The 26,468-nt window shown below is 35.5% G+C and overlaps 1 protein-coding gene across 2 annotated transcripts; it reads right to left on the bottom strand.

Moving 5' to 3' along the window:
• Nucleotides 1-5,616: 5,616 nt before the first annotated feature.
• Nucleotides 5,617-18,789, bottom strand: LOC150018855 (caspase-12-like). Of its 2 annotated transcripts, XM_090265890.1 has the most exons (12): nt 18,527-18,786; nt 17,150-17,398; nt 15,773-15,832; nt 15,537-15,614; nt 15,265-15,342; nt 12,110-12,204; nt 11,527-11,700; nt 10,524-10,758; nt 9,958-10,104; nt 6,974-7,083; nt 6,504-6,623; nt 5,617-5,932 (listed from the first exon to the last, which is right to left on the bottom strand). In XM_090265890.1, exons 1-11 carry the CDS (start codon nt 18,531-18,533, stop codon nt 6,525-6,527), a joined length of 1,332 nt encoding a protein of 443 aa, XP_090122016.1. In that variant the 5' UTR covers nt 18,534-18,786; the 3' UTR covers nt 5,617-5,932; nt 6,504-6,524. The 2 variants fall into 2 exon arrangements, with proteins under 2 accessions (XP_090122016.1, XP_090122017.1); XM_090265891.1 differs by lacking the exons at nt 5,617-5,932; nt 6,504-6,623; nt 6,974-7,083 and adding an exon at nt 7,389-7,538 and having other exon boundaries at nt 18,527-18,789.
• Nucleotides 18,790-26,468: the final 7,679 nt, after the last annotated feature.

Below are 26,468 nucleotides of genomic sequence, written 5' to 3'. Positions count from 1 at the left end.
ACAGAGGATTGGATCAGTGAGTTAGAGGACAATATAGAAAAAAATTTCCAGACAATACAACAAAATGAAAAAAGATTGAAAAAAATATGAACAAGATGTAAGGGAATTACAAGACAGCATGAGAAAAAATAATATCAGGATCATCGGAATAAAAGAGGGAAAAGAATAGGAGCGAGAAAAAGAAAAGCTGATAGGAGAAGTAATGACAGAAAATTTTCCCAACCTGATGAGAGAAAAAGTTATGCAAGTTCAAGAAGCACAGAGAGTTCCAATGAAGAGGAACCCCCCCAAAACCCACTCCAAGGCACATCATAGTTAAAATGGCAACATTCAAAGACAAAGAGAGAATCCTGAAAGCAGCAAGAGAAAAACAGCGAATAACATACAAGGGAGCTCCGATAAGGCTATCGACCAATTTCTAAACAGAAACAATACAAGCCAGAAGAGAATGGTCAAAAAATATTTCAAGCAATGAAAAACAGAGGCCTGCAACCAAGAATACTCTACCCAGTAAGGCTCTCATTCAAAATAGAAGGTGAAATAAGGAGTTTCCCAGACAAAGGAAGACTAAAAGAAATCATCTCCACCAAACCAGCACTGCAAGAGATGCTAAAGGGAATGTTTTAATAAAAATAAGAAAAAAAGAGGAGAGGAACAGAGATACAAAGGGAAATGAATAAATACATGTCAATAATAACCTTAAATGTAAATGGATTAAATGCTCCAATTAAAAAACATAGGGTAATGGAACAGATAAGAAAATAGGACCCACATATTTGCTGTCTATAAGAAACACACCTCAAAACAAAAGATTTACATAGACTGAAAGTAAAGGGATACAAAAAAGTATTCCAAGCAAATGGGCATGAAAGAAAAGCTGGGGTAGCAGTCCTCATATCAGACAAAATGGATTTCAAAGCAAGGGCAATAAAAAGAGACAAAGAAGCACATTTCATAATACTTAAGGGAACAATCCATCAAGAAAACATAACACTGAAAAACATATATGCACCCAATATAGGAGCACCCAAATACATAAAGCAAATACTAGAAGACCACAAGAAGGATATTAACAACAACACACTCATAGTAGGGGACTTCAACATTCAAATATCAACAATAGACAGATCTTTGAAGCAAAGAAACACCAGGGATATACAGGCATTGAAGAACAAATTAAACCACATGGACTTAACTGATATATATAGAACTTTTCACCCCAAAGAAGCCAGATATACATTCTTTTCAAATGCACATGGGACATTTTCAAAGATAGACCGCATAATAGGACACAAAACAAGCCTCAACAAATTCAAGAAAATTGAAATCATATATCAAGCATCTTTTCAGACCACAATGCCTTGAAACTAAAAACCAACCTCAGAGAAAAAAAAATCAAAGACACCCAAACTCATGGAGAATGAATAACATGCTATTAAATAATGAATGGGTTAACAATGATATCAAAGAAGAAATCTCTGGAAACATATGATAATGAACACACAACAGCCCAAAACCTATGGGACACAGCAAAAGCAGTTCTAAGAAAGAAGTTCATAGCAATACAGGCATATCTGAAAAGGATAGAAGAATCTAAAATAAAAAATCTAATCCTAAAGCTATGAGTACTAGAAAAACAACAACAAACAAAGCCTAGGGCCAGAAGAAAGAAGGAAATCATCATATCAGAGCAGAATTAAATGACATAGAGACCAAACAAACAATTCAAAAGATCAACAAAACTAGGAGCTGGTTCTTTGAAAAAAAATAAACAAAATCGACAATCCTTTAGCCAGGCTCATCTAGAAAAAAAGAAAGAAGACCCAAATAAACAAAATCAGAAACAAAAAAGGAAAAATCACGACTGATACCACAGAAATAAAAGGATTGTAAGAAATTAGTACAAACAACTGTATGGCAAGAAATTTGACAACCTATAAGAATGGACAAATTTCTAGAAACATATAACCTTCCAAAACTTAATCAAGAAGTAGAAAGTCTCAACAGACCAATAACAAAGAACGAAACTGAAACAGTAATCAAAAATCTAACAGCACAGAAAGACCCTGGACTGGATGGCTTCACAGGCAAATTTTACAAAACATTTAGGGAAGAACTAACTCCTACACTCCTCATACTATTCAAAGAAGAGGGAAGACTCCCAAACTCTATCTATGAAGCCAGTATTACCCTAATTCCAAAACCAGGTCAAGACACAAGAAAGAAAGAAAACTACAGGCCAATATCACTGATGAACATAGATGCTAAAATCCTCAACAAAATATTGGCAAACAGGATCCAGCAATACATCAAAAAAATCATACACCATGATCAAGTGAAATTCATTCCAGAGATGCAAAGATGGTTTAATATTTGCAAATCAATAAATATAATACATCACCTAAACAAAATGAAAGACAAAAATCACATGATCATATCAATAGATGTGGAAAAAGGATTTGATAAAGTACAACACTCATTTATGATGAAAACAGCAAAATGGGAATAGAGGAAGCGTACCTTAACATAATTAAGGGTATATATGAGAAACCTGAAGCCAACATCATACTCAATGGGCAAAAACTGAAAGCATTCCCCCTGAAATCAGGAACTAGACAAGGATGTCCACTCTCTCCACTCCTATTCAACATAGTTTTGGAAGTCCTAGCCACAGCAATCAGACAAGAAAGAGAAATAAAAGGCATCCAAATGGGAAAAAAGAAGCAAAACTATCATTATATTCAAATGACATGATAGTATACCTAGAAAACTCTATAAACTCCACTAAAAGACTACTCGATATAAGTGAATTTGGCCAAATAGCAAGGTACAAAATAAATATACAGAAATATAAGGCATTTCTGTACACCAACAATAAAATATTGGAGATAGAAACTAAAAAAAAAACCAAAAACATTTACTATAGCAAGAAGAAAAATAAAGTACCTAGGAATAAAGTTAACCAAAGAGATAAAAGACCTGTACTCTATAAATTATATAACACTGAAGAAAGAAATTAAGGAAGATACAAATAAATTGAAGCAAATACCATGTTCTTGGATGAGAAGAATCAACATCATCAAAATGGCCATACTACCCAAAGCAATTTACAGATTCAATACAATCCCTAGTAAAATACCAATGACACATTTCACAACCTAGAACAAATACTCCAAAACTTCATATGGAACCAAAAAAGACCCCGAAGAACAAAAGCAATCTTGAGACAGAAGAACATAGAAGGAGGAATCACAATACCAGACATCAAACTATACTACAAAGCCACCGTGATCAAAACAGTCTGATACTGGCATAAGAACAGACATATAGATCAATGGAACAGAATAGAGAGTCCAGAAATAAATCCAGGACTATACGGTCAACTAATATTTGATAAAAGAGGAAGGAATATAAAATAGAGTGAGAAGAGCCTCTTTAACAAATAGTGCTGGGGGAACTGGACACGGATGTGCAAAAAAATGAAACTAGACCACCAACTTACACCACACATGAGAATAAACTCAAGATGGATCAAAGACTTCAATGTAAGCCATGACACCATAAAAGTCCTAGAGGAAAACATAGGCAGGAAAATTTAAGATATCCCATGTAACAATATTTTCATGGATACCTCTTCTAAGGCAACAGAAACAAAGGAAAAAAAAATAAACAAGAGGGACTACATCAAACTAAAGAGCTTTTGCTCAGCAAAAGAGAACACCAGCAAGATGAAAAGGAAACCAACCATATGGGAAAACATATTTGCCAATAATATCTCAGACAGAGGACTGCTCCCCAAAATATATAAAGAATTTATACAACTCAACATCAAGAAAACAGACAACCTAATTAAAACTGGGCCAAGGACCTGAACAAAAACCTCTCCGAAGAGGACATACAGAAGGTTCATAGACACATCAAAAAATGCTCAACATCACTAAGCATCAGAGAGATGCAAATAAAAACCACAATGAGATACCACCTCACACGAGTCAGAATGGCCATCATCAACAAATCAACAAACAACAAGCGCTGGCAAGGATGTGGAGAAATGGGAACCCTACTGCACTGTTGGTGGGAATGCAAACTGGTGCAGCTACTATGGAAAACAGTATGGAATTACCTCAAAAAACTAAAAATGGAACTGCCTTTTGAACCAGTGATTCCACTGCTAAGATTATACCCCAAAAAATCCTAAAACCCTAATTCAAAAGAACTTATGAGCCCCTATGTTCATAGCAGCACTGTTTACAATAGCTAAGTGCTGGAAACAACCTAAGTGCCCATCTGTAGATGAGTGGATCAAAAAACAGCGGTACATTTACACAATGGAATACTATGCAGCAGAAAGAAAGAAGGAACTCCTGCCATTTGCGACAACATGGATGAAACTAGAGAGAATTACGCTTAGTGAAATAAGCCAGGCAATGAAAGAAAAACACCATATGATTTCACCTAATACAGGAAACTAAAGAACAATATAAACTAAGGAACTAAATAAGACAAGGAGCAGAATAACAGTCAATAGGGGGAAGGGGGGAGGGAGAGAAGGGGGTTAAGTAAGGGAAGAGTTTAGTCAAGGAACGTGTATAAATGACTCATGGACATGGATAATGGGGAGGGATATGATTGTGGGAGAAGGGGTGAACTGGGTGGGGGGGAGCAATGGGGGAAAAATGGAACAACTGTAATTGAAAAACCAAAAAATAAAATTAAAAAAATAAAAATATTTATAGTCATATCTAGAAATTCCACTTTTAAGAAAACAAAATATTATAAGAAAATAAATTTAGGCCTAGATAAAGCAAAAGCATGAAAATATTCATCATCATAGAGTGTGTAAAAATAAATATTTAAAAGGACATTAAAGGTAGGTAAGGTTAGCCCTGGCTTGGTGGCTCAGTTGATTGGAACCTTGTCCTGTATACCAAAAAGTTGTAGATTGATCCCTGACTGGAGTGTGTATGGGCAACCAATGAATGTTTCTCTCTCACATCATTGATGCTTCTTTTTCTTTCTCTCTCTCCCTGCCTCTCTGTAAAATCAATAAACATATACTAGATGAAGAGTTAAAAATAAGTAATGTTTAAATAATATATGCTATAATGCCTGATGGAATATTACAAAATACAAAATAATAATAAGGGCATTTTTAGCAATACTTTATAACTTTTTAATAATGTATAGGGTATATTCTTGATTATTGTCTACTTCTTAATATTAGGTTGATGTTTTATTTTTATTGTTTTTTTTTACAATTGTCCCAATTTTCCCCATTGCTCTCCTCTGCCTTGCCCACCCCCCACTCCCACAGTCAATCCCCACCCTGTTGTGCATGTCCATGGAAGTTTCTAGTCAAGGATAGGGCATTATTTTACAGTGATTATTAAAGAGTATGCCAAAATAATAAAATAAAACCAAATCTATTGTCCAAAACTGGGAAAATTTATAAAAATAACTTGAGCTTTTTAACAAAAGGAGTTCCAAAAAATTAAGAAGCATTATTGCTTCATTAAAAATATTTTTTGAAAAAAAAAATATTTTTTGTTTCTCTATACTTAAATTTTTTTTTAAATGAGTATGATTTACCTTTATGATAAAAGTAGAAGACAAGCATACTTTTAAATGAATTTTATTGAACATTAACTCAACTACAGTATGATAATGAGTTTAGCCTGGTATTTGCAGAGGATGGGCAGTTGGAAATTGTACAAAAAAAATTTTTTTTCTGTTTTTACTGAAATTTATTGGGTAACACTGTTAACAAAATTATACAGGTATTGGGTGCACAATTCCACAACACATTATTTGTACACTGTATTGGGTGTTCAGCACCAGAAGTCAAGTCTCTATATAAAAATATTCTTGATAAAAAAAAAAATCGACCTTTTAAAATAGTGAATTCACAGAGACTGTAATGCCTCCATTGTTCCTGGAAAAAAGCAGAAAAAGATGACTATTAGTAACTGGAAGTAAGACATAAATACAGTTAATCTCCACAGTGTGATATATGTCACAAAAGGACTATGTATGTATCATGCCCAAATGGAAAGATGTGCACCAGGGCCTTACTGCCTCAGCGTGGATTCATCAGTAGTCAGTTCCACTGTAGTACTAGCAGGCCTCTCACAGAGTAGGGATGTGACTCAGCAAAACTGACTTCTTGGGAAGGCAGTTAAACACCAGCTGCATGAAATCTGTCCAAATATTTTCTTTTGTGTATGCATCAGAACTAAATATTTTCTACTCACTGAGAAGGTTTTTGAAAGAAATAAAGAGTGAAGATTTTCTATCTGGACTTATAATTTCTTATGCACTCATTATTTTATGGTTAAAGGCAGATGGAACCAGGGTTTCCCCTAGGACCATAGAAAAAAGGCAGATAAGGGAAACCTTAGTGATGAGTGTGCAGTGGCACTCTATCATTTTTCTCCTTCCTGTCTGGACTATATGTATAGACTCTGAGCAGGAAGCACCCAAATCCACTTCTTGGATACATTTACCTGAGAAGCTTCATAATAGTTTTAATTGCCAGGGAAGAGGTAGAAATACCGTGTCATGGACACTCTTTCAATCGTGGGCATCTGAGCCAGTTCATTTGGTGTCTCAAAAGAACGTTGAACCTAAATTAGTAAAGAAAGCCTTTAGAGATTTTCTAAACATGAAATTTGAACTTCTCACTTAGGAATGAGAAAATTTATAGTATGTATAAACAGAAGAAAATTTTATCCTTTCCTTGAAATTAGTGCATATACACACAGGTAACTAGCTTGCTCAAAAGCATTTTCCAAATGAGTAAGGCTATCAGGATTGGAGAAACTCACTCTGATTCTTTGTAGTACTTCATAAAACTTCCTCTTTAAATAAACTTTGGCTACAGGAAAGATCATCAAGAAGACCTAAAGCTTCAGGACTGTGAAATGTTTCTACAAAGTTTTCAGGGGCATAAATTAAAGGACAAGAAGATCCCTACCTTTCGAAAAATCTCCTCCAAATGATGACACCAAGAATATTCTTTGAAGTGGTAAATAATTTGGTAAATGAAGAGAGAGCCAAGTGTGTCCATTCTCCAAGAACTATTATCTGCAAATAAAAATTATAAAAATATTGGAGGATGTGAATTCTGTTTAAGTGTGGAAGACACCTAGAGCCATAGCTTTTGGGTAAAGTTTGATTTTGATGCTTTGAAGGAGAGAGTGATGCCAAATCTGGATTAAGTGGGGACCACAATTTTAGAGTGCAGCCCAAAGAAAACCATCTTGGACCCTCAATTATAAATCCCTTTGACTTTCTTACTAGCAGGGTCAAAGTCATGACCCTTAATATTGCAAGTAGTAGAAAAAAACATGTTTTTTTCAGAGCTTACTACATTAAAAAAAAATAAAAAGTATTCAGCCCTTAGCATTTTTTGATTCTGGGTCTTCTCATCATTCATACTGCTTCCTAGTATAGCTTTTTACACTTACAGTTTTGTTGTATGAATATCGTTTGAATTACTACTTCTCCTTACAATTGCAGTGTGATCAAGTCTCTTCTATCTAAAAAAGCAAATAAATTATCAGTTTATCTGCAGCTACCATCCTATTTCTCCTTCCTTTTACAAGTTCAATTTCTCAAATTCTACACATCAACTTCATTTTCTCCTCACTTGGTCATGCCTATCGAGCTTCTTCTGTCCACACTATATTTACCAAAAGACTTTCTGCAAGGTCATCCCTGTCCTCCAAGTCATTAAATCTAATTGTAATTTATTGGGCCTCACCTCTATTTGATCTGCCATTCACATTGGGAAGTATTTTATCTCCAGCAGATTCTTTCTTGGTAACTCTGACAACAAATAATCTTAGTTTTCTATTTGTTCTCTGACTATATCTTCTGAGTCTAATTTGATGATAAATACTTCTCTCTCTAATCTTGAACTCTGGAGTTCTTCAAGCCTTACACGCAGCATCTCTTTTCACTCTGTTCTCTCTTTCTAGATAATATCATCTATTTGTAGGATACTAAACATCATTCTTAAGTAAGCATCTCCAAAAATTCTAACACAGATCTCTCTTCTAAAAATACGGCTAACTCTTTACTCTTCATTTTATCTCAAAATATGCCAAATGCATCTTATTTTGATGAACACACCATAGTCATATATTTGTAAACGAGTCACCTCTATCATCCCTTCTTCTTTACCTGCAATATCCACTAAACCACTAAGTCATATTAATTTCTATCTACTAATTATTTCTCGGATCCAACAACTCACCTCATTCCAAGACAATCATTAACACCTGTGGTTTGTAATACTGCCATAGCATTTTAACCTGTCTCCTTACAGCTCATCTTACCAAACTGTGTAATCTATTACCCACAGAATCCCCGAAGTGATCATTTAAAAATAAAAATCATTTTCTTGCTTAAATTTCACCAAAATTTCTTATTACTGTTAATGTACAACAATATTAGTAATAAAGTGTATTAGTATAAAAGACCAAATCCTTCCCTAACATATGAAGCCCTAAATTGCATGGCCTCTGCCTACCTCTCTAATCTTCCTTTGGTCACCCTCCCCTGGTCCATGCTACAACCTCACTGACCCTGTTTTCTAAGCACCTTTCTTTCTCAGGTCCTCTATGTACACTGTTTTTTCTCTCTGGAATGTTTCTCCCTTACCCTTGATGTGGTTAACTCCATCTTTCAAATATGAGCACAATTTTTTCTTTAAAACATTTATCACAGTTGGAAATCATTATTTATTTCTGTTATGTTATGTCTGTATCCCCCCAACCCTCAATTATTTTCTGCCTCTCTGGCTTGACTATACACTTTGTAAGGTACAGTAACCATGTCTGCTGTAGCTGTGTATCATATGTCCTGCACCTAGCCCAGTGCTAGCCCATAGTTATGTGCATTAGAAATAAATACAAGAATTTTACATAGTAGGCTTTATTCTCTCAACTAAATTAAACAACCTCTAAAGAGTACTGTCAGATCATATATGACTTTAGAGTGGAATTCATCTTTTAAATATAACTTCAAAAGTATAAAATAAACTGAAGTAGAACTATTCCAGATGTGCAGTGGCCTGCATGGCCTTTTTTCCTATTTTGCCAGGCCAGCCTCACAGGGTTCTCTAGTTCCTTGCTACTCATTTATGGTCACGGACCAACGGCACTGGCATCACCACGCAGGTTTTCTGAAAGGTAGAATCTCAGGCCTCGCCCCAGATCTGCTGAATCAGAAATCTACATTTTAATGAGATTCTCAAGTAATTTGTATGTACCCTGAAGTTTGCAATTACTACACTACAGCACTTAAAGCAGTGATTTGTGTAAACTAGTTTAAAAATACCCCTTTATTACCTAAATGATTGCTAAAACAATATTATGGATGGCGATCAAATAGATTTTCTATAGACTAGACCATGATCAATCAGGAATATCTTCTCTTTCTACTTTCTACTCTTCTGCTATGACTTTTCTACCAAAGAAGGAGTTTCAGTCATTGACTAAATTATCCTGAAGGCAGGCACTTGAATGTTAACTAATTTCTTAAAACTATATTCAAATAAGAGGGAAATATGTTCTAGGATATGCGGAACAAATATTACAGTTTTCCTGGCTATTTTAATTGCTAGTAGAGGATCAGGTGGATTAAACTATAAGAATATGTTACATTTCTGTGCCATACATATATTTAAAAAGAAAAAATAACTCTTATTTTATTTATAGTTAGACTATTTTATGTCTGGATCCTCACTGAACTCCTGTTTAGTTTGAAAGTTTCCTCCAAAATAAAGACTAAATTTTTTAGTTATGAAAAGTTCAATATTTTAAATACATTTACAACCTAAAATATCTTTTTAGAGAGGAAATGTTCTTATATCAGTGACAAGGTATGATCATAGCCTAGTCTGTAATCTAGGAACTAAGAGACTAAGAAATTGTTCTCTCTGAAGTCACTTACGTGGAGTTGAAGATTTGAATGCAATGAAGTCCTTCTCCACATGGGTCTTTGTAACGGCATCACTCCAGATGTCGCACTGAAAGGTATGGTCATATCTACGTGCAGAGGCTCCTCCCATGTCAGTCACCCAAACAGTCCCAGCACCTCCTGGGAGAGACATTCATGTCATATGAAAGGTGTTATATTTAAACACATACACAAACACACAAAATATTTTTTACCATTATTTCATTACTTTAGTACATCTTAATGTATAACTTATTAAAAATAAAGTTATCTTACTACTAGAAAACTATCTCACTGAGCGTGAACCATACAGAGCCCACTTAAGTTTAAGCTAAACTTGTTGACTGCCTGGTTGCAAATGATAAGGGAATTCCTAATTACTCTAGCCTACTTATCATTTCTTTAAGAATGGCACAAACTTAACACAATTTCTGGACTGGGCTTAAGAGTAGTACTAAAATGTTGTTTTTTCACCCATCTCTTGGAAAATGAAGGCTAGACATTAGGCTAATAGAAGAAAGTGTAAGGTCATTCCCTGGGGTCCCCCAACTCAGACTCACTGCCTCTGCATGCCTGCATGATGATGACCTTGGGTTTGTTTCTTAGACTCTGGCAGTTACGGTTGTTGAAAATTTGGAAGATTGTATCATCACGAAGTATATCTGGCTCTTCTTCTTTGTGCTTTGTCCCACAAATTCCTTCCAGGACACCGTGAGACATAAACACCAAGAATGTACTGTCCGAGGATTGGTGTTCTTTCCGGGCAGCAAACTGCAATAGCACCGTTTCCATTTCCTAGAAAAGACTCCAGATTTATTATGAAGACAATCTCCATATATAGTTTGTACTCAAATAGTACAATAGATGGAGTTAACAAAAAAAGGTGCAGGCACCGAGGAATCAGGTGATTTGGACTTAGGAAGGTACTTGGGGATGAAGTATAATGAGAGGCAAGTGATAGGACAAATCTCCAGTAGGAAGGCTTAGCTTTCATCTGTTTTATATGTTGGAGTTCCTGTAAGTTTTCATTCTAAAAGAGAGATAGTTTTCTACTGACAAAAACTATGAACACTTAACGAATTTCTTTAAAATGGAACAGTATAAAATTAGGTTTAAAATGATTTGTCTAAGGCCATCAAAGATACTTTAGGGAGAACCCAATTCATAACTCTGTGTGTGTGTGTGTGTAAATTTTTTTTACTACATACCTGGTTTTACATTTAGACACATGATATCAAAATTACAAAAGTCTCATGAACGCATTATGTAGGTATCAGGCAATTTCAGGGCCCAGGTCCTCCATCTCACCTAACTATCAAATAATAGATGTCACTCAGATTGAGGCCTTTAGAAAGATCCAACATTTTTAGTGAAATACTGGTACATAGAAGTGCTCTAAATCTTTGTTAGTACACTATGCATTGGAGGAGACAAATCTAGAAGATCCTATTCTGGAACAAATGTAATTCCTATAATATATATTTTGTTCTTATAGCTGCTAAAGAAAAAGTTCAAAACTGTTTTGGGTGGTAGGAGGCTAGTCTCACTCTCCTGAGTCATTACCAGAGCTGTAAGATTCACTTTTACAACCACTGAGTATCCAAGGCTTTCAAGTAGGTCTTGCATCCCCAAAATATCAACTTCAGAACCATATCGGTTACAAAGATAATCAAATTCTTTGTTACAGATGATGAGGGCCAGGCGTGTTCTGCCTTCCTTCTCCATCACTGGATATATCTGCAATTAATAGACACAGAGTAACTTGCCTCAGTCTTCCTCCCTTCTGCCTCTAAAGTTCATACAAAACAGGTATCTACAATTATAGAGTGGACGGCTGCAGAGCTTGGGAATGTAACTATGTCCTCATGAGGAAAGAGATAGGACCACAAAGAGATAGGACCACAAACTGAAAACATGTAGTAGGAACTTGGCTTTAGTTGGGTGGTGGGTAAGAGTTCAGAGTGTTTTCCAAGATGAGACGGAAGAGACAGGAAATCTAATGTAGGGACCACTTAATTAGATAACACTCTGTGCCATTTGGCTTGATCTTAAGGCATTTATAGTAAGAACAAAAACTTTCAGTATGTCCGCAGTATCTTGTTTGAGTGGGCAAATTCGTGTGTCTCCCTTTTCCAGAGCAAAATACCTCATCTGCCTTTGTTGTCTTCAGTCTATGGAAATGTTCAGGAGTACAAAGCTTTAACTTATGAATGGGTTCAGAAGGCTGGGTTTCCAGGGGAGCTAAAAGAGAAATTAAAAAAAAATTAAAAATAAAATCTTATTAAGCAGTAACATCCACTGTTTTGCAATCACACAGCCTTTTTGAGTGGGATCTCATTCTTTGGAAATCCTTACTGCTACCCCATCAAAATAGTCTATATTTAAAATGACTAAAACAAAAACTTGAGTATCCCCCTCTTATTTTTTATTTATGCCTCTTATTGACCCCACTATATACTTCTGTTTTTCTTAGTGGTTACAGCATAGACTAATCTTTCAAACCCAACACATTGAACTCACATAAACACAGTATCTAAGATTTAGAAGGAATCCTAATTTTCTTTTAGCCTAGTCAAGTTATTTTTCAGATATTTGAACTCCACTTACAATACCCCTACTTATTATTACCACTCCCTGAAATATCTTCACTAACAATGCTTTACAACATTCTAAAGCATTTTTGAACCATTCTGAAGAACCTTCTAAGTACTGTTATGTATTTCCATAATTGGGGTCATTAAAAATAAAAAATATATATATCTAATTCCTTTCCCTGTGAAAGCCCTTGAATTCCTCTGTGACTTCAATATATACCCCCATTACTTTATGTACAAGCCCCATATAAACAATGATTATATTTTATATTAATTGTGTTTATTGTACTGTAAGCTTAATTAGGACAGGAAAGGTGTCTTTAATCTTTGTAATTCCAGTATCTATCATGATATCTGGCACAGATTAATGTTATCTTGCACAGTTTATAACTGCTTGTCAATGAACAGTTGCTTTCAACTTGAAAATAGCTACTAAATATCTCCTGGTTCTTTGTTTTTGTTTTTCCTTAGGGCAACAAGCCTCTGTTTCTTATAATATTTTTTGCATAAAAATGATTTCATCTTTTAATCAACAAATCCATCAGTTTACCTACATCTCTACCCACCTACTCTATTTTTCTTCCTGCTATAAAGAAAGACATGACCCTCCTCCTATATAAAGGTGATACCTCTACTTATGCTCCGAGTTCCATACCTTCTCACCCACAAGGACTTTACTCAGGCATTTATTCAGCTGTGCCTTCTACATCATCAATTTCTCTTGCTCTTTCAACTGTGTTATCCCCATTGGCATAGCAGCATGCCTTCATATCATGGTACCTTTTAAAAACACCTTTGCCTTGACCTTGTTTCTTCTCCAGCTGAGAAATTGTACTGAGGAGTGGAGCAGAGACTCCACTTCTCAGCGTCCTTAAAGGCTTTGTCTATTTTCACTATTTTTATTTTTTTTCTTCTCATTTTTTTCTCCTGGGTGCAATATAAACTGACTCTTATCCTCACCACTTAAGTGAAGTACTTGTTATTATGGTTACCACTGACCAATTTTTGCTTTCTTAGGATTTAACATGGTTGAACACATCTTGTTCCTTGAAAAGAAATGTTTTATAGGCTTCTGTGATGCTGCATTTTCCAGCCATTCTTTCTAAACCTGTCTTCCTTGCTGGCTCTTTCTCTTCTGCCATACCTCCAAAACTTGTGTTTTTCTATGTTGAAACCTCTGTTATTTTCTATCAGCACTTCTCCCCAAGGCCTCTTTCAGTCCCATCACCTTAAATTCTATTTACATGCTGATGAATCCAAAAATTTAGCCCCATCCCTGATTCCTCTTTGAACTCCTCAGCTGAACATCCACCTGTTTATTCAACATGTACCCTTGGATGTAGCATATGTTTCAGACTAAACATGTACAAAGAACTCCTGATATTTGACTGCTGCTGCAAATCTGTTTCTCCTGAGTTTGCTCTCAATCACAAGTTTTCTGTATCTCAGTAATTGGTACCTAGTTGCCAAACCAAAACACCTAGAATCGGTATTGATGCCTTCATTTATTTTATTAACCCACATCCAATCCATCCATAGCTTCTACTGACCCTGCCTCCAAAATAGACCCAAAATTTAACTCCTTCTCATCATCCCTGTTACTACAACTTTAATATAACAGCTATTATCTCAACTGAAATGTGAAAACAGCTGTTAACTAGCCTTTTTGACTCTGTGCTTGTTTATCTCTCCTCTGCTTAAACATGTCTTAAAGGATTTCTATTGCAAATAAAATTCAAATTCCTTCCCACTTCCCAAATGTCCCCAAATTGTACGGCAATGGCAGTCTGACTCTTTAGCTGTTCCTATTACCATGTCCCCCTAATTCAAATTCTCCAGCCAGATTGGCCTTTTCTATGTCAAGTTCATTGGAGACTTAGAGTCTTTGCTCTTGCTTCACGCTTCCATGGAATGCTTTTGATTTAGAATTTGTCACAACTCCCTCCCTATTGTTCAGATATGTACTGAAATATTACCTCAAAAGAGTTCTCTAAACTATCCACCTTGGCTCATGTACTACCCCCCAATACCAACAACATCTCTTTCTATGCTCTAATCCTCTTTTCTCTTGTATGTTCTCTGAAATTGCCATTTATTTTTTGCATGTTTATTATATATACAGCCTCACTGCAATGTAAACTCCTTGTAAGTAGGACCTCTGTATTGCTTTTTACTATAAACCCAGTAATTAGAATAGCATATAGTAGGTTTTCAATTAATATATGCACATATATATAAATTGATATAAAAATGAATAAAGATTATAAAGTTTTTATTTCTTTGTTCAGAAACTTTGAAGATATGATCATTGGAAGACAACAACATCACTACTTCATTTCTAGACACTATTATTCTTTAACATAGCCCAATATTTCATCAGTTTCTTTGGTGACCACATAGTATATACGATTCATATTGATTTTTAAGGTACTTTCCTTAATCACATCCTTATTTTGTTTTGTGAAGTTGATAGTTGTTTATATCTTAGATGTTTTATAAATCCCTTTAAATATGTTATTAATCCTATTTAAAAATATGAACCTCAGAAAAGCTGAGATATATATACCAGAGAACATGGTTAGACAATGGCAGATGGGATAAATGTATAAGTTTCTTGTGTTTTACTCCATTTTTCTTTCCATTACCCCATAGAGTCTTTATTACGTGCCTTAGCTTAAATAATGTCATTATATGTCCATGATATTACCTGTCAGAGGTAGAACCAATGCCTGGCACAACCCAGGATGCTCCTCAGTTTTATCATCTTCATTTTCATTTCCAGATTCTTAGGAGAATTAAAGAACAAGGATGTGTGTGTTAATCTTACTTTTGAGAGACTTTATTAGGGGCAGTAGGAGGAATACCCAATTTCCTAAACCTAAATTCAGTAGTCTTTCCACTATAACTAGGGTCCCTGTCTGCCTTACCCCAAGTGATGTATGAGGGCTCCCATGAGTCATTGGTTTTGATGGCTGTTACCTGTTGGAGGGAGAGCCAAAGCCTCCAGTGATCCAGCTTCTTCCTTATCACCATTTTCTTCACTTTCATGTTCAGATTCTGAGGTGGAATGAACAAAAAGTTAAGCATCAAAGGTTATTTCCAAAGATGAACATTGACTGAGAACACAGGTGTCCTAGATCTTTACCAGAATGCATTCTGACAGCACTAGAAGTCCAACAGTTTCAAATTGTGATGTGAGATTTGGGGACAGTTACCTGTCGAAGAAGAAGATTCACTGTTCTCAGATTCATCATCCTCATTTTCAGGATGAGATTCTGAAATAAAATAAAATAAAATAAAAATTCATTAACAGAAGTAAGTTTCTTGAACCTACATACTTTAAACTTTTTCCTTGCACTGACAAGGAAATGACTGTCCAGCATGGGGTTACCTTATAAAGCATGGGAATGTGGCTCATTCTCTAAACTGCAGGTGTTTTAATTTAATTTTATTTTTTATAGAACTGTAACATTCTGCCACATGAAAGAGGAGGCAGAGTTTCTGAGAAACATGGAAAAGCTCATTATCTTCTTGTAATACATTCCTTCATCAAGGCCTTTCTGCAAAAGCATTTTTCATTCTGAGGAGGAGAAGTATATCTCTTTACAAAAGTTAGTCTTTCAACAACAAAAATATAATCCCCGGGGGATGTTCCAAGGATGTGGAATATATCCATGTATATATTTTACTCTGAAGTAGGGGTGAGCTAACTATTGTCTGAGGGCTCAACTCAGCCTACAACCTATTGTAAATAAAGGTTTATTGGAACACATCCACACTCATTTTGTACTTATATAATATATTGCTGATTTCATGCTATAACAGAAGATCTGAGTTATGACAGAGACCATATAGTACAAAAAGCTTAAATACTATCTATCCTTTCAAAGAAAGTGTGGCCAACCCATGCTCTAGAGAGAAAGACACATTCATGTTCTAGCCTCAAATTGCCCATGTCCTCCTTTAACAAGGAGAAATATAGGTTCTTAGAAATTTACCCCTTGGGATAAGCCATTGCTAAGGAGAACATGACAGATTTTTTTTTGTATTGAATATTACATGTTTGGGAATGATTCTAAAGTCCGCAGCATATGGCAAGAGTAGCACAGATTAACTAAAAGTTCTAATTAAATGTTATACAATTCTAGTACTATTGACATGCTTAACAAATGTTTTATTTACTCAGAACCTATCAGGTGCCATTTCTATGAGTTTGGGATATATTCCTGAATAAAGCAATGATATATGCCTCGTGGAACTTACATTTTAGCATGGAGATATAATATAATATAACGAATAAGTAAATGTTTTAGAATAATTGATGGTGACGATTGCTAAAAAAAAAAAAGAAAGAAAGAAAGAGGGAAAAAAAAAAAAAGAAAATGTGCATCATTGTTAAGTGACCGGGGATGGTGGAACAGGAGCTAAAGTAGATCAGGGCATTTTGAAGTATTAAATAAGAAAGTCAGGCAAAGAAGATACTAGAGATGTGGATAGTTTATTCTCCACATGTGATCAGAAATAAGAAGACAATGGGCGTAAAGATAGTAGATAAAGAACAAGTTACTAGCCCTTTGGCCTGAGATACTCACTTAAACTCAGCTGTTTCTTGGTGTTGCAGAGCCGGTCCATAAGTATTTTGCCTGCCATTTCAGTTTTCTCAGTGAGATCTTCAACTAGGCTTTCAGTTCTGTCCACGATGAGGCTCACTCCTTCCCCTAATCGTTGTAACTCATCCCTATTTAACACATTCTTTTCTATCAAATCATCAAAAATGCCATCAAGGAAATTCCTTGTCATTGACTTCACCATGTTGATAGGATCTTCTTGACATCTCTTGTCTGTGAGAAAGATGGGATTTTAGATGTAGACTGGACCTTCAATACCTGGTTTGAGGCTAGTGGCTCTCAAATTTCAATGTGCCGAAGAAAAAGCTTGATAAGCAGAACTGGCTGTAACTCAGTCACAAAATTTCTGATTTTCTAGGCCCTGGCCGGGTGCTTAGTTGGTTAGAATATCCTCCCCATACAAGTGTATAAGTTGAACAACAAATAGATGTTTCTCCCATTCTCTCTCTTTCTTTCCTTCTCTCTCTCTCTCTCTGTCTCTCTGTCTCTGTCTCTCTGTCTCTCTCTCTCTCCCTTTCCCTCTCTCTCTAAAAAAAAATTGATTTGATAGATCAAGGTAGGTTTATCAAATTTTTATTTTCACGAATTTTCATTTTTAACAATCCCTGAGATGATGCCAAAGACCACACTTAAAATAACACCTATCTTGTTCAAGCCTGTGCCTTTTTATAGATGGGAAAACTGAGTTTCAGAGACTTGAAGCAACTTAACTAAAGAGGTTAATGATAGCTGACTCTGTTCAGTCTTTTTACTGCCTTTTCACTTTCTGTCACATTTATTAATGCTTAATTTAAAAACACATTATATTTAATATGTGTAGCAATAAAGCATAAACAAATCACACCTGTAAAGTAACACATTTTATCTTCATGGGCAGGGCTGAAGGCAGCTGTTTACAGAGACTGAGAGCACAAACCATAGCTTGCTGCTGCAAACCCAAGGTCATACAGAGAGCAGAAATATGGAGGAAATACAAGTTACTCTGTTCCACAGCATGGCCTCTAACCCAAACAAGAGAACACTCATAAAACAGGTAAGAATTCTGGGTCAGTGTGAGTCCAAAGAAAAACCTAAAACCACAGGAAATGTCTGAGAATATAGGTCCAGATTTTTTACACTTTCCTCTCTTTACAAGAAGCTATAACTTATTAACTAAAATAGTTTGTGTGTTAGCCTAATCATTACTGTGACTCAGGCTCCCATAACTTTCATCCTAGAGTAAAATAGTTTTGTGTGGTCAGTGCCCCTCTAATGGCTCTTTTGCTCTCACCCCCACCTCCTCCAGAGCTGTAAACCCCCCAAAACACAGCCATAAACAATGGAAAAACTGGAGCCACTCACCAGACATTGCTGTTCGGGCTCCCTGGATAGGAAAAACAGTGAAAACGAAAGCAACCTTCTTCTCTCAGTGACTCATGTGTTCACATTGCCTAAATGGGAAACTGCAACTTCTCAAATTCTCTTGTTCTTTGCCAGGATAGAATTTAAGTCCTCCTCTGATTTTTAGCTTCTCTCCTTTGGAAAACAGAGCAAAACTTGTCTTTTCACTTTGATATAACAAAGCCTACAGAATGAAATACACACACACACATACACACACAGAACTTCTGTTCTGCTTTTCAGTCTATTTTTAACACACTTAATAAAGCAAATTGACCCTTATTTGTCTCTGTGCCACCCCATAGCCACTAAATTGGAGGGAGGGCCCACTTGACTGATGCCTGCTCAACTCTGGAAGGGAAATGTTAAGGTGGAAGGCTTGAGGAGAGTGAGAAACCAACTGAAAACTGCCTAATGTAGTAGATGTATCACTGTTTCAAAAACCCAAATAGGTAATATCTTTTATTCTCTCTCGCTCTCCCTCTTTTTTTTTTTTAGAAACCAAAAAACGGCTTTATTTTGTAAATTGATAAAGATAAGTTCCATTTTAGTGATATGTGCATAATGATTATTTTTCCATTTATAATAGTAATACATAAAGAGAACCTCAGAATTATTATACTGTACTTAAGTTGAATAGTATTTACTGAATAAGAACAATGGAGACTTCATGCATTTGTAAGAAAATTCCAGTACTCATTTTGAAAATAAATGGTTAGATGTGTGATTTTAAAAAGTCCATTTAGAATTATTAAACAATTGCATATAACAATACCTAGAATAGTGCCTAATTTATAGTATTTGATGAAACAAGGTAGCTCATTTCCCCCTACTCAATGAAACTTAGACCACCTTTTCTCTCTCTTCCTTGATCTCCTTAGTTGTCAATTCTGGATATTATTTATCTATGTATTCATGTGTATATTTTTTATTTGCTGAATGTTAAAAGGACACCTCTGCTTAATTAAAAAAGCAATAGCTTGCCACTAGACTTAAACAATAGAAAATTTTATAAAATGGAGTATGATCATCTAGCTTCTTTCTTTTGGTATATATCAATTACATATTTTAATTGTTTATATTATTAATATAATTATATATTTATTAAAAACACAAATGCATGCATACATGCACACACACAAAAAGCATCATTTTATACAATGTTTACTCAGATTCCTCAATGCATTAACTTCTTTCTTTGATCTTCATAACTTCTTGTATATCAAGTACATTCGTATTTCCAAAAAGCAGTTTGCTACTTGCAAATTCTTTCCATTTTTCTTTGCCTAAAAATATCTTTATTTTGCCTTTCTTTTTTCTATTTTATTTTTATTGTGTTTTTTCCATTACCATTTATCTCCTTTATACCTTATTCCATGTCCATCCACCCCCCTCCTGTAATCATCTTCTTTAATTTCACACTACAAAGTTACCACGATTATATGTTTACTTTGCATATTTATAAAAGTTTTCCTATGCTTTGAAAAACCACTTAATACAATACTGATTTTAGATGTCCCCAACCATCGTCCTCCTTGGATCCATGCTCTTTGCCCTTACTGCAGACTGACATTATGACTTGGTTTTGGCCAACATGATGCAGTAGTGGGACATTGTGCAATCCTGAGTTCAGGTCTTTGGAAGTATGGTGAATCTCCCCCTCGTGGCCACCCGTGCCTCCATGCAAATAAGCCTGCACTAGACAGCTGAAAGATAAGAGACATCACATGGAGGAGAGTCCAGGTGTGTCAGCCAAGGTCACTTCACTCTAGGTCACCTTTAAACTGAATGGTTTACAAACACATAAAAGATCCCATCTATAGCATGGGATCTTTAAACCAGAAAGCTGCTTAAGTGTTCATAATATTTAGAAGAAGAAAAAACATCCAGTGGATTAGCAGAGGTGTACATACCATTTATTACTCACATTACAGGGGCGTGCACCAATAGCAACAGGTCAGTGCAATAGAGACTGCACCTCCTTCAGTCAAAGGCAGCATGGGTCCAGGCTACAGAAACCTAGGCTTGGCCTGGAGCTACATTATTTCAGTGTGTATGTGCAAATGGAAAAGATCAAGAAACAGTCACAGGATAAGAATCTGCTTCCAAAAGATGAGGAAAGACTTACAATCCATTCCCCAAACAATACACATTTCTTCTGACCAGAGATCCTATGACTAACCCTCAATCATGGGAGATGGGAGGGCCATGTATTGACCCCACACCAGCAATGTCAGTGGTGGTGCCTATTCTACGTGCAGGTGATCTCAGACACATGGATAATCCCAGAAATAAGAAGACCCACCCAATGGAATGGTTGACTTGTGAACCATAGTAAATACTTACTGTTTTAAGCTACTAAGTTTTGGGATAGTCTGGTACTCAGCAGTAGATAACTGGCAAATATATACTTACCTATACCTTTTTGCCCATATTATCAATAATTTGTTTTTTAAATTTGACAATGGATGAAGATACTTATAAAAGCCAACACTTTAAGAATTAGCTCAATATTTGATGATTGCATAGTATTAAAAGTGTTACTAGATTATAATTTTAGAATGTTTTGTCAAATTAATAAATATATAAGAAAACTAATGTAGTATCATTGAAAATAATATAAATAAAAGCATATTCTCCAGTACGACTCTTCCCATTTTTAATCCCACAGTCTACATTTCATTTCTCTAAAATAGTTTTGTTTTTTGTTTTCTGGTGCTTATCTTCAGAACTCTTAATAACATTCTTATTTTATCCCCCTATTTCTTGATATTAAATCTAAACAATGCCTTTGATTACACCATAAAAAAAAGAGATGTAATTTACTTACACTGCCTCACTTCTACCAGTTCTACCTAATATTTGATGATATAAGTTGAATTAATTTCTTAATTTTTTAAATATTAAGTAATATGTAACCCTCCTTTTTTCCTTCCATCAGTGTTGCTCAGTAACAATTATCCTCTATATAAGTTGATGATAGTTTCACACATAAAATTTCCTCCATCTTTTCTCATTTCCAATTATACCACCATTTTAATCTATATTTTTATTTTACATTATCCAACTTATTAAAATTTTTATTCACTTCTGTATTCACTACCAAGTCTTTTATGCTTTGTCATGCAATAACTAAATGTTATTGAAATGAAAATAATTTATATTAGTATTGGATATATATATATATATATATTCTGGCAAAGTGGTATATTGTAGCTACATTTCCTTCTCTTTGAGTCCAATCTCACAAATATTTTTTCCATTCATATAAGAATATTTTTAGTCTCAAGATCTACCAACTCACTGTTACCTGCTCTCATGTACTTAACCTTCACTCCTACAATTCTACCTAAGACTAAGCCATCAATTTTTTATTCTATTCATATACCCTTACCTAGTCAAGAACATTGTTCAACAATAGTCCCATTGTTCTTCTACCTCATTATTTCCCCATTTAATCATGTCATTACTATAACCATAAAAAAGAGTATAGTTCCTCCTTATTAAAAAGTACAGTAGTCCCTCTCTATATTGCAGTTTCCTTATCATGGTCTCACTGTATTGTGGGATTTTTAAAAAATATTATATTTAATTATTTATTGTGGATTTTTCACTTTATCGCGAGATTTTGCTGTACTGTATATGTATGTTCTTAAAGTTACCTAGGTTTAAGAGTGTAGAATATGTTTAAGAACATAAGTACTGTTTACGGCGGCGGTGGCGGTGTTGGGGGGGTGGGCTCGCCCCGCTTCCCGGCGCGGTCGTCGTCATCATCCTCTTCCGTTTCCCCCGCATCCACCCCCCGTCCCCTGCGCCGGGAAAAAAAAAAAAGAACATAAGTACTGTTTATAAAAGTGTTAATAAAAGGTTAATAAGGGAGTGGGAAAGGATAATAAGGGACTGGGGATGGTTTATAAGTGTGTGGGAGAGGTTTATAAAGCCTTAAAATATATATAAATACTAAAATAAATGTAAGGTTCCTACTTCGCAGATTTTCACCTATCGCAGGGGTGTCTAGAACATAATACCCGCGCTAAGTGAGGGAATACTGTAGTCATTGATTCCTCTTCCCACAACTCCTCAAAGGCATTTTTTAAATTCTTACTGTTCCTGAATGTTCTTCATTCATTCTTAAACCAGTTCCAATTACTCTTTTTCTCTACCCCTCTATCAAAACAACTGTTTTTAGTGTAATCTATCACTTCAGTGTTGCCAAATTAAATGTATAATACTCACTTTTTTGACTTATTAGAATTATTTCACAGTGCTATTTGTACTTCTTCCTGAAACACTTCATTCATTTCCCTTCTAAATCACATCTTTGTCTGGATTCTCCTGTTACTTCATTGGCTGTGATTCATATCTTTGGTCTTTGCTTTATATTTCCTCACGTATTTAGCAGTGTCTCTGATATCTTGGATTCAAAACTGTTTATATATATGAAGAAAACTCAAAAATTTAACCTCTAGAGTATGCCTGTTCCTTGAATGCCATTCTCATATAACCAATGACAATCTTTTGAGTGTCTAGTAGACCCCTCAATTTTGACATTTCAATCCCCTCAAACCTACCACATCTGAGAGTGTATCCTATTTTATTTGGGTTATTAAAGTTAATTTCATCCTTCCAGTTATTCAGAGTACGTCTTCCTCAAAATTTTATCCAATTCTGTTGGCTTACCCTTAAAAACATGGAGGTTGCTCACTACCTTCACTTCTAGCATCCTAATCCAGACCACCATCAAATCTGAATTTTTGCAATAGTCTTCTAAGTGCTCTTTTTGTTGTGTTTTTTTTTTTTTTTTTACTTAGCCCTACCATTGTCATTCTCATCTTATCATAGTCAGAGTGATCCTCATAAAGTATAACTTTGATAATTTTATTCTTCTGCTCATCATTTTCCAATAGCTTTCTACTTTTGAATAAAAGTTCTTTTATAGTAATGGTAGCTTGTAGGATCTGGACCTTGGTCACCTCACTGAACACATGTCTTAACTTTTCCTTATGCCTTTGTCCTCCAATTCTAGACACACTAATTTCCTTGATACACCTCAAACACACCAAGCACATTCATATCTCAGGGCATTCCTACTTGCTTTCCCTCTGTCTGGAATATTTACCCTTAACATATCTCATAGCTGGCTCTATCTCTTTCTTCAGGTTTCTAGTGATGATAAATTATGTGTTTATTTTACTTTTGTCTATTATCTCTCTCTTCCCTATTAGACTCCATGTTTTCATGAGGACAGGGACTTTGTCTGTTTTGTTTTCTTTAGATAGCCAATGCCTGATATAGAATAAGTTTTTCATATTTGAGGTTGATTCAATGAATGGATATTTGTAAAAGTTTCTTCCTCTGGTTTCTACAGCTTTCTTTTCTTTCTTTCATTTATAAATTCACTTTTATTTTTATTTTTTAAGTTTTATCAAGGTATCAGTTATAAACAAAACATTGCACTTATTTAATGTAAACATTTTGATGAGGTTAGAAGTATGACTACATTCATGATACCATCGCAACAAAATTTAGCATTGTACAAGTGCTCTTAAATTTTACAATAAATTTATTTATCTGTTTCTTTATGGATGTGCTTTCTGAATCTTATTGAAAAAAAATCCCTTACCTAAATCACATGAAGATATTTTCCTACATTTTTTCTTCTAATAACTTAAAAAATAAATTGTTTTTCACCTTTAGGTCTTTACTCCATCTGGAATATTCTTTTGTGTATGGCTTGAGGTACAAAATGTGTGTGCATTTTTCTATAAAATAATTTTTTGAATCATTTTTTATTTTACTACTGCAATATGCCATATTTTATATTGTTCATTTCTAGCCTTTGTGTGATTTTTGTGTGTCTATTTGTTTATCCATGTGCCAACTGATAGAGTTTTACAATATATCATGATTTCATGATTTATGTCCAGGTAAGCTCCCAACTACACTTTAATTATTTTTTCTTAGCTATTATTACTAATTTACTTTCTAAACAAAGAGTATAAGCAAATTGTCAAGTTAAAGAAAATACTTGCTAGATTTTCTCTGATATTCTATTGTGTTTATAGATTAATTTGGAAGGAAAACATAAAACTTTACATTTCTTTGTTTTCTCATAAATGATGTGGCATATCCCTCATGTTAATTAAATTCTTTTATGTCACTTGATAATTTTTAAAATAGTATTTCATATATATCTTGCAACTATTTGTTTATGATTTTCTTTAAGCACCTTTAATGTTTGTTGCTACTGCAAACAGAGGCTTGAAAAAACAAAAAATATTTCCTACTTGTCTGTATTTTAAATAGAAAATGCTATTAAATGTACAGTTATTGGAATTCTTGCCAATATGAGGACTTTATTTTTAATTATGAGATTTCAGTGAGGACTTTTGGTCAAGATGGTGGTATAGGTAAAGGCAGTACTTGAATCCTCCCACAACCACATCAAAATTTCAACTAAACTACAGAATAACAATCATTCAGAACCACCTGAAATCCAGCTGAAAGGAAGTCCTTCTACAAGGGATATAAAGAAGAAGATATATTGAGTCTAGTAGGAGGGGTGGAGAGGCAGAATGGGCCTGTGCCACACCTATGTGTGGCAGATAAAAATTGGGAGGGATATCTCTGCTGTGGAGGTCGCCCCTGAGAAGTGAGGGGTTCCATCCCCACATCAGGCCCCCTAGCCCAGGGTTCCAGTGCCAAGAAGAGAAGTCTCCATAATTTCTTGCTGTAAAAACCAATGGGGATTGTGACTCAGGGAGATGAAGGCTTCTGTAGCCCCAAGCAGTTCCTCTTAAAGAGCCAGTGCACAAGCTTACTCAGTCTCACTGTCTCTGAGTTCCAGCCCTCTGGAATCAGTTCAAAAGTCACAAAGGACATATGGGGAGGAACTGAATTTTCTGGTATTGGGGCAAGAACTTGGGGGCAGCTTTCTGCCAGACAAAAGTGCTGGCAGAGGCCATTGTTTCTTTTTCTGAGAAACCCTCCACACAGCGGCCAGGCAGGCACTATATCTGAGTCTCCATCAACCTATCTCACACAGTTAATCCACCACTGGTGATTCACTGAGAACTCGCAGGCACACCGAAGCTGCTTCCAGTGACTTTCCCATACATATGGCTTCTCTTGCCTCATGCTTCAGACTTCCCTAAAGCCTCTCAAACAAATAGCATCTGACCTCTGTGTACACTGTATCTTTTGATAAATGGTCTCAGGCCCAGCACTAGTGGCAGCCAGACTTGCTTCATAGAATGGCCTTTCCTGGCACCTCCAAGGCGAGCAAAAGCACCAGTTATTTACATATTACTCTGTAGGTAGTGCTGAGTGGTCCCAGGCAGAGCATAGGGGTTCACTGACCTTGGACTTCCTGTGAGGTTCCAGAGCCAGTGCACCTAGTGGACAGCTTTAGACCACACCAGATTATAACCCTACCACTTCCATCAGTGACACACTCATGGTGCAAAGTTGGTGAGCACCAAAGCCACACTGAAGTAAGTCTTGCTTCATAGGGTTGACACTTACACAGCAGCTCTTCCGCTATAGTTGCAGCCAGTCCTTGCAGAGGCAGCCAACAGCGATCAAGGCTAAAATGCAATAGGACAGTGTACACAGCCAAAATAGGGAGCATGCAGCTAGGGTGACTGAGAAAGCTGCACCACTGGGCCCTATGTTCACCTGCTATACAAGGCCACTCTACCAAGTCTGGAAGATATAACAGCTCTAATACATAAAAGAAAAAATAGGGAAGCAAACAAAGAAATAGGTTTCAAATGAAAGAACAGGTTAAATCCCCCCAAAAAACAAGACAAAACAAAAACACTAAAGTAATTGTAGACAAGCAAATTACCAGATATAGAGCCCAAAACAATGGTTATAAGAATGCTCAAGGAACTTAATGAGA

Source organism: Furipterus horrens, unplaced genomic scaffold (assembly GCF_987537825.1).
Source record: "Furipterus horrens unplaced genomic scaffold, mFurHor1.1.pri manual_scaffold_2, whole genome shotgun sequence".
NCBI classification, from domain to species: domain Eukaryota; kingdom Metazoa; phylum Chordata; class Mammalia; order Chiroptera; family Furipteridae; genus Furipterus; species Furipterus horrens.
This window is presented reverse-complemented; position numbering and strand designations above follow the sequence as displayed.

Coding starts and splice junctions, on each gene's coding strand:
- LOC150018855 (XM_090265890.1), bottom strand. Junction 10,759..11,526: donor AAGTGAATCTTACAGCTCTG/GTAATGACTCAG, acceptor AGTCTTTTCTAG/GAAATGGAAACGGTGCTATT. Junction 10,105..10,523: donor CATGCAGGCATGCAGAGGCA/GTGAGTCTGAGT, acceptor TGTCTCTCCCAG/GAGGTGCTGGGACTGTTTGG.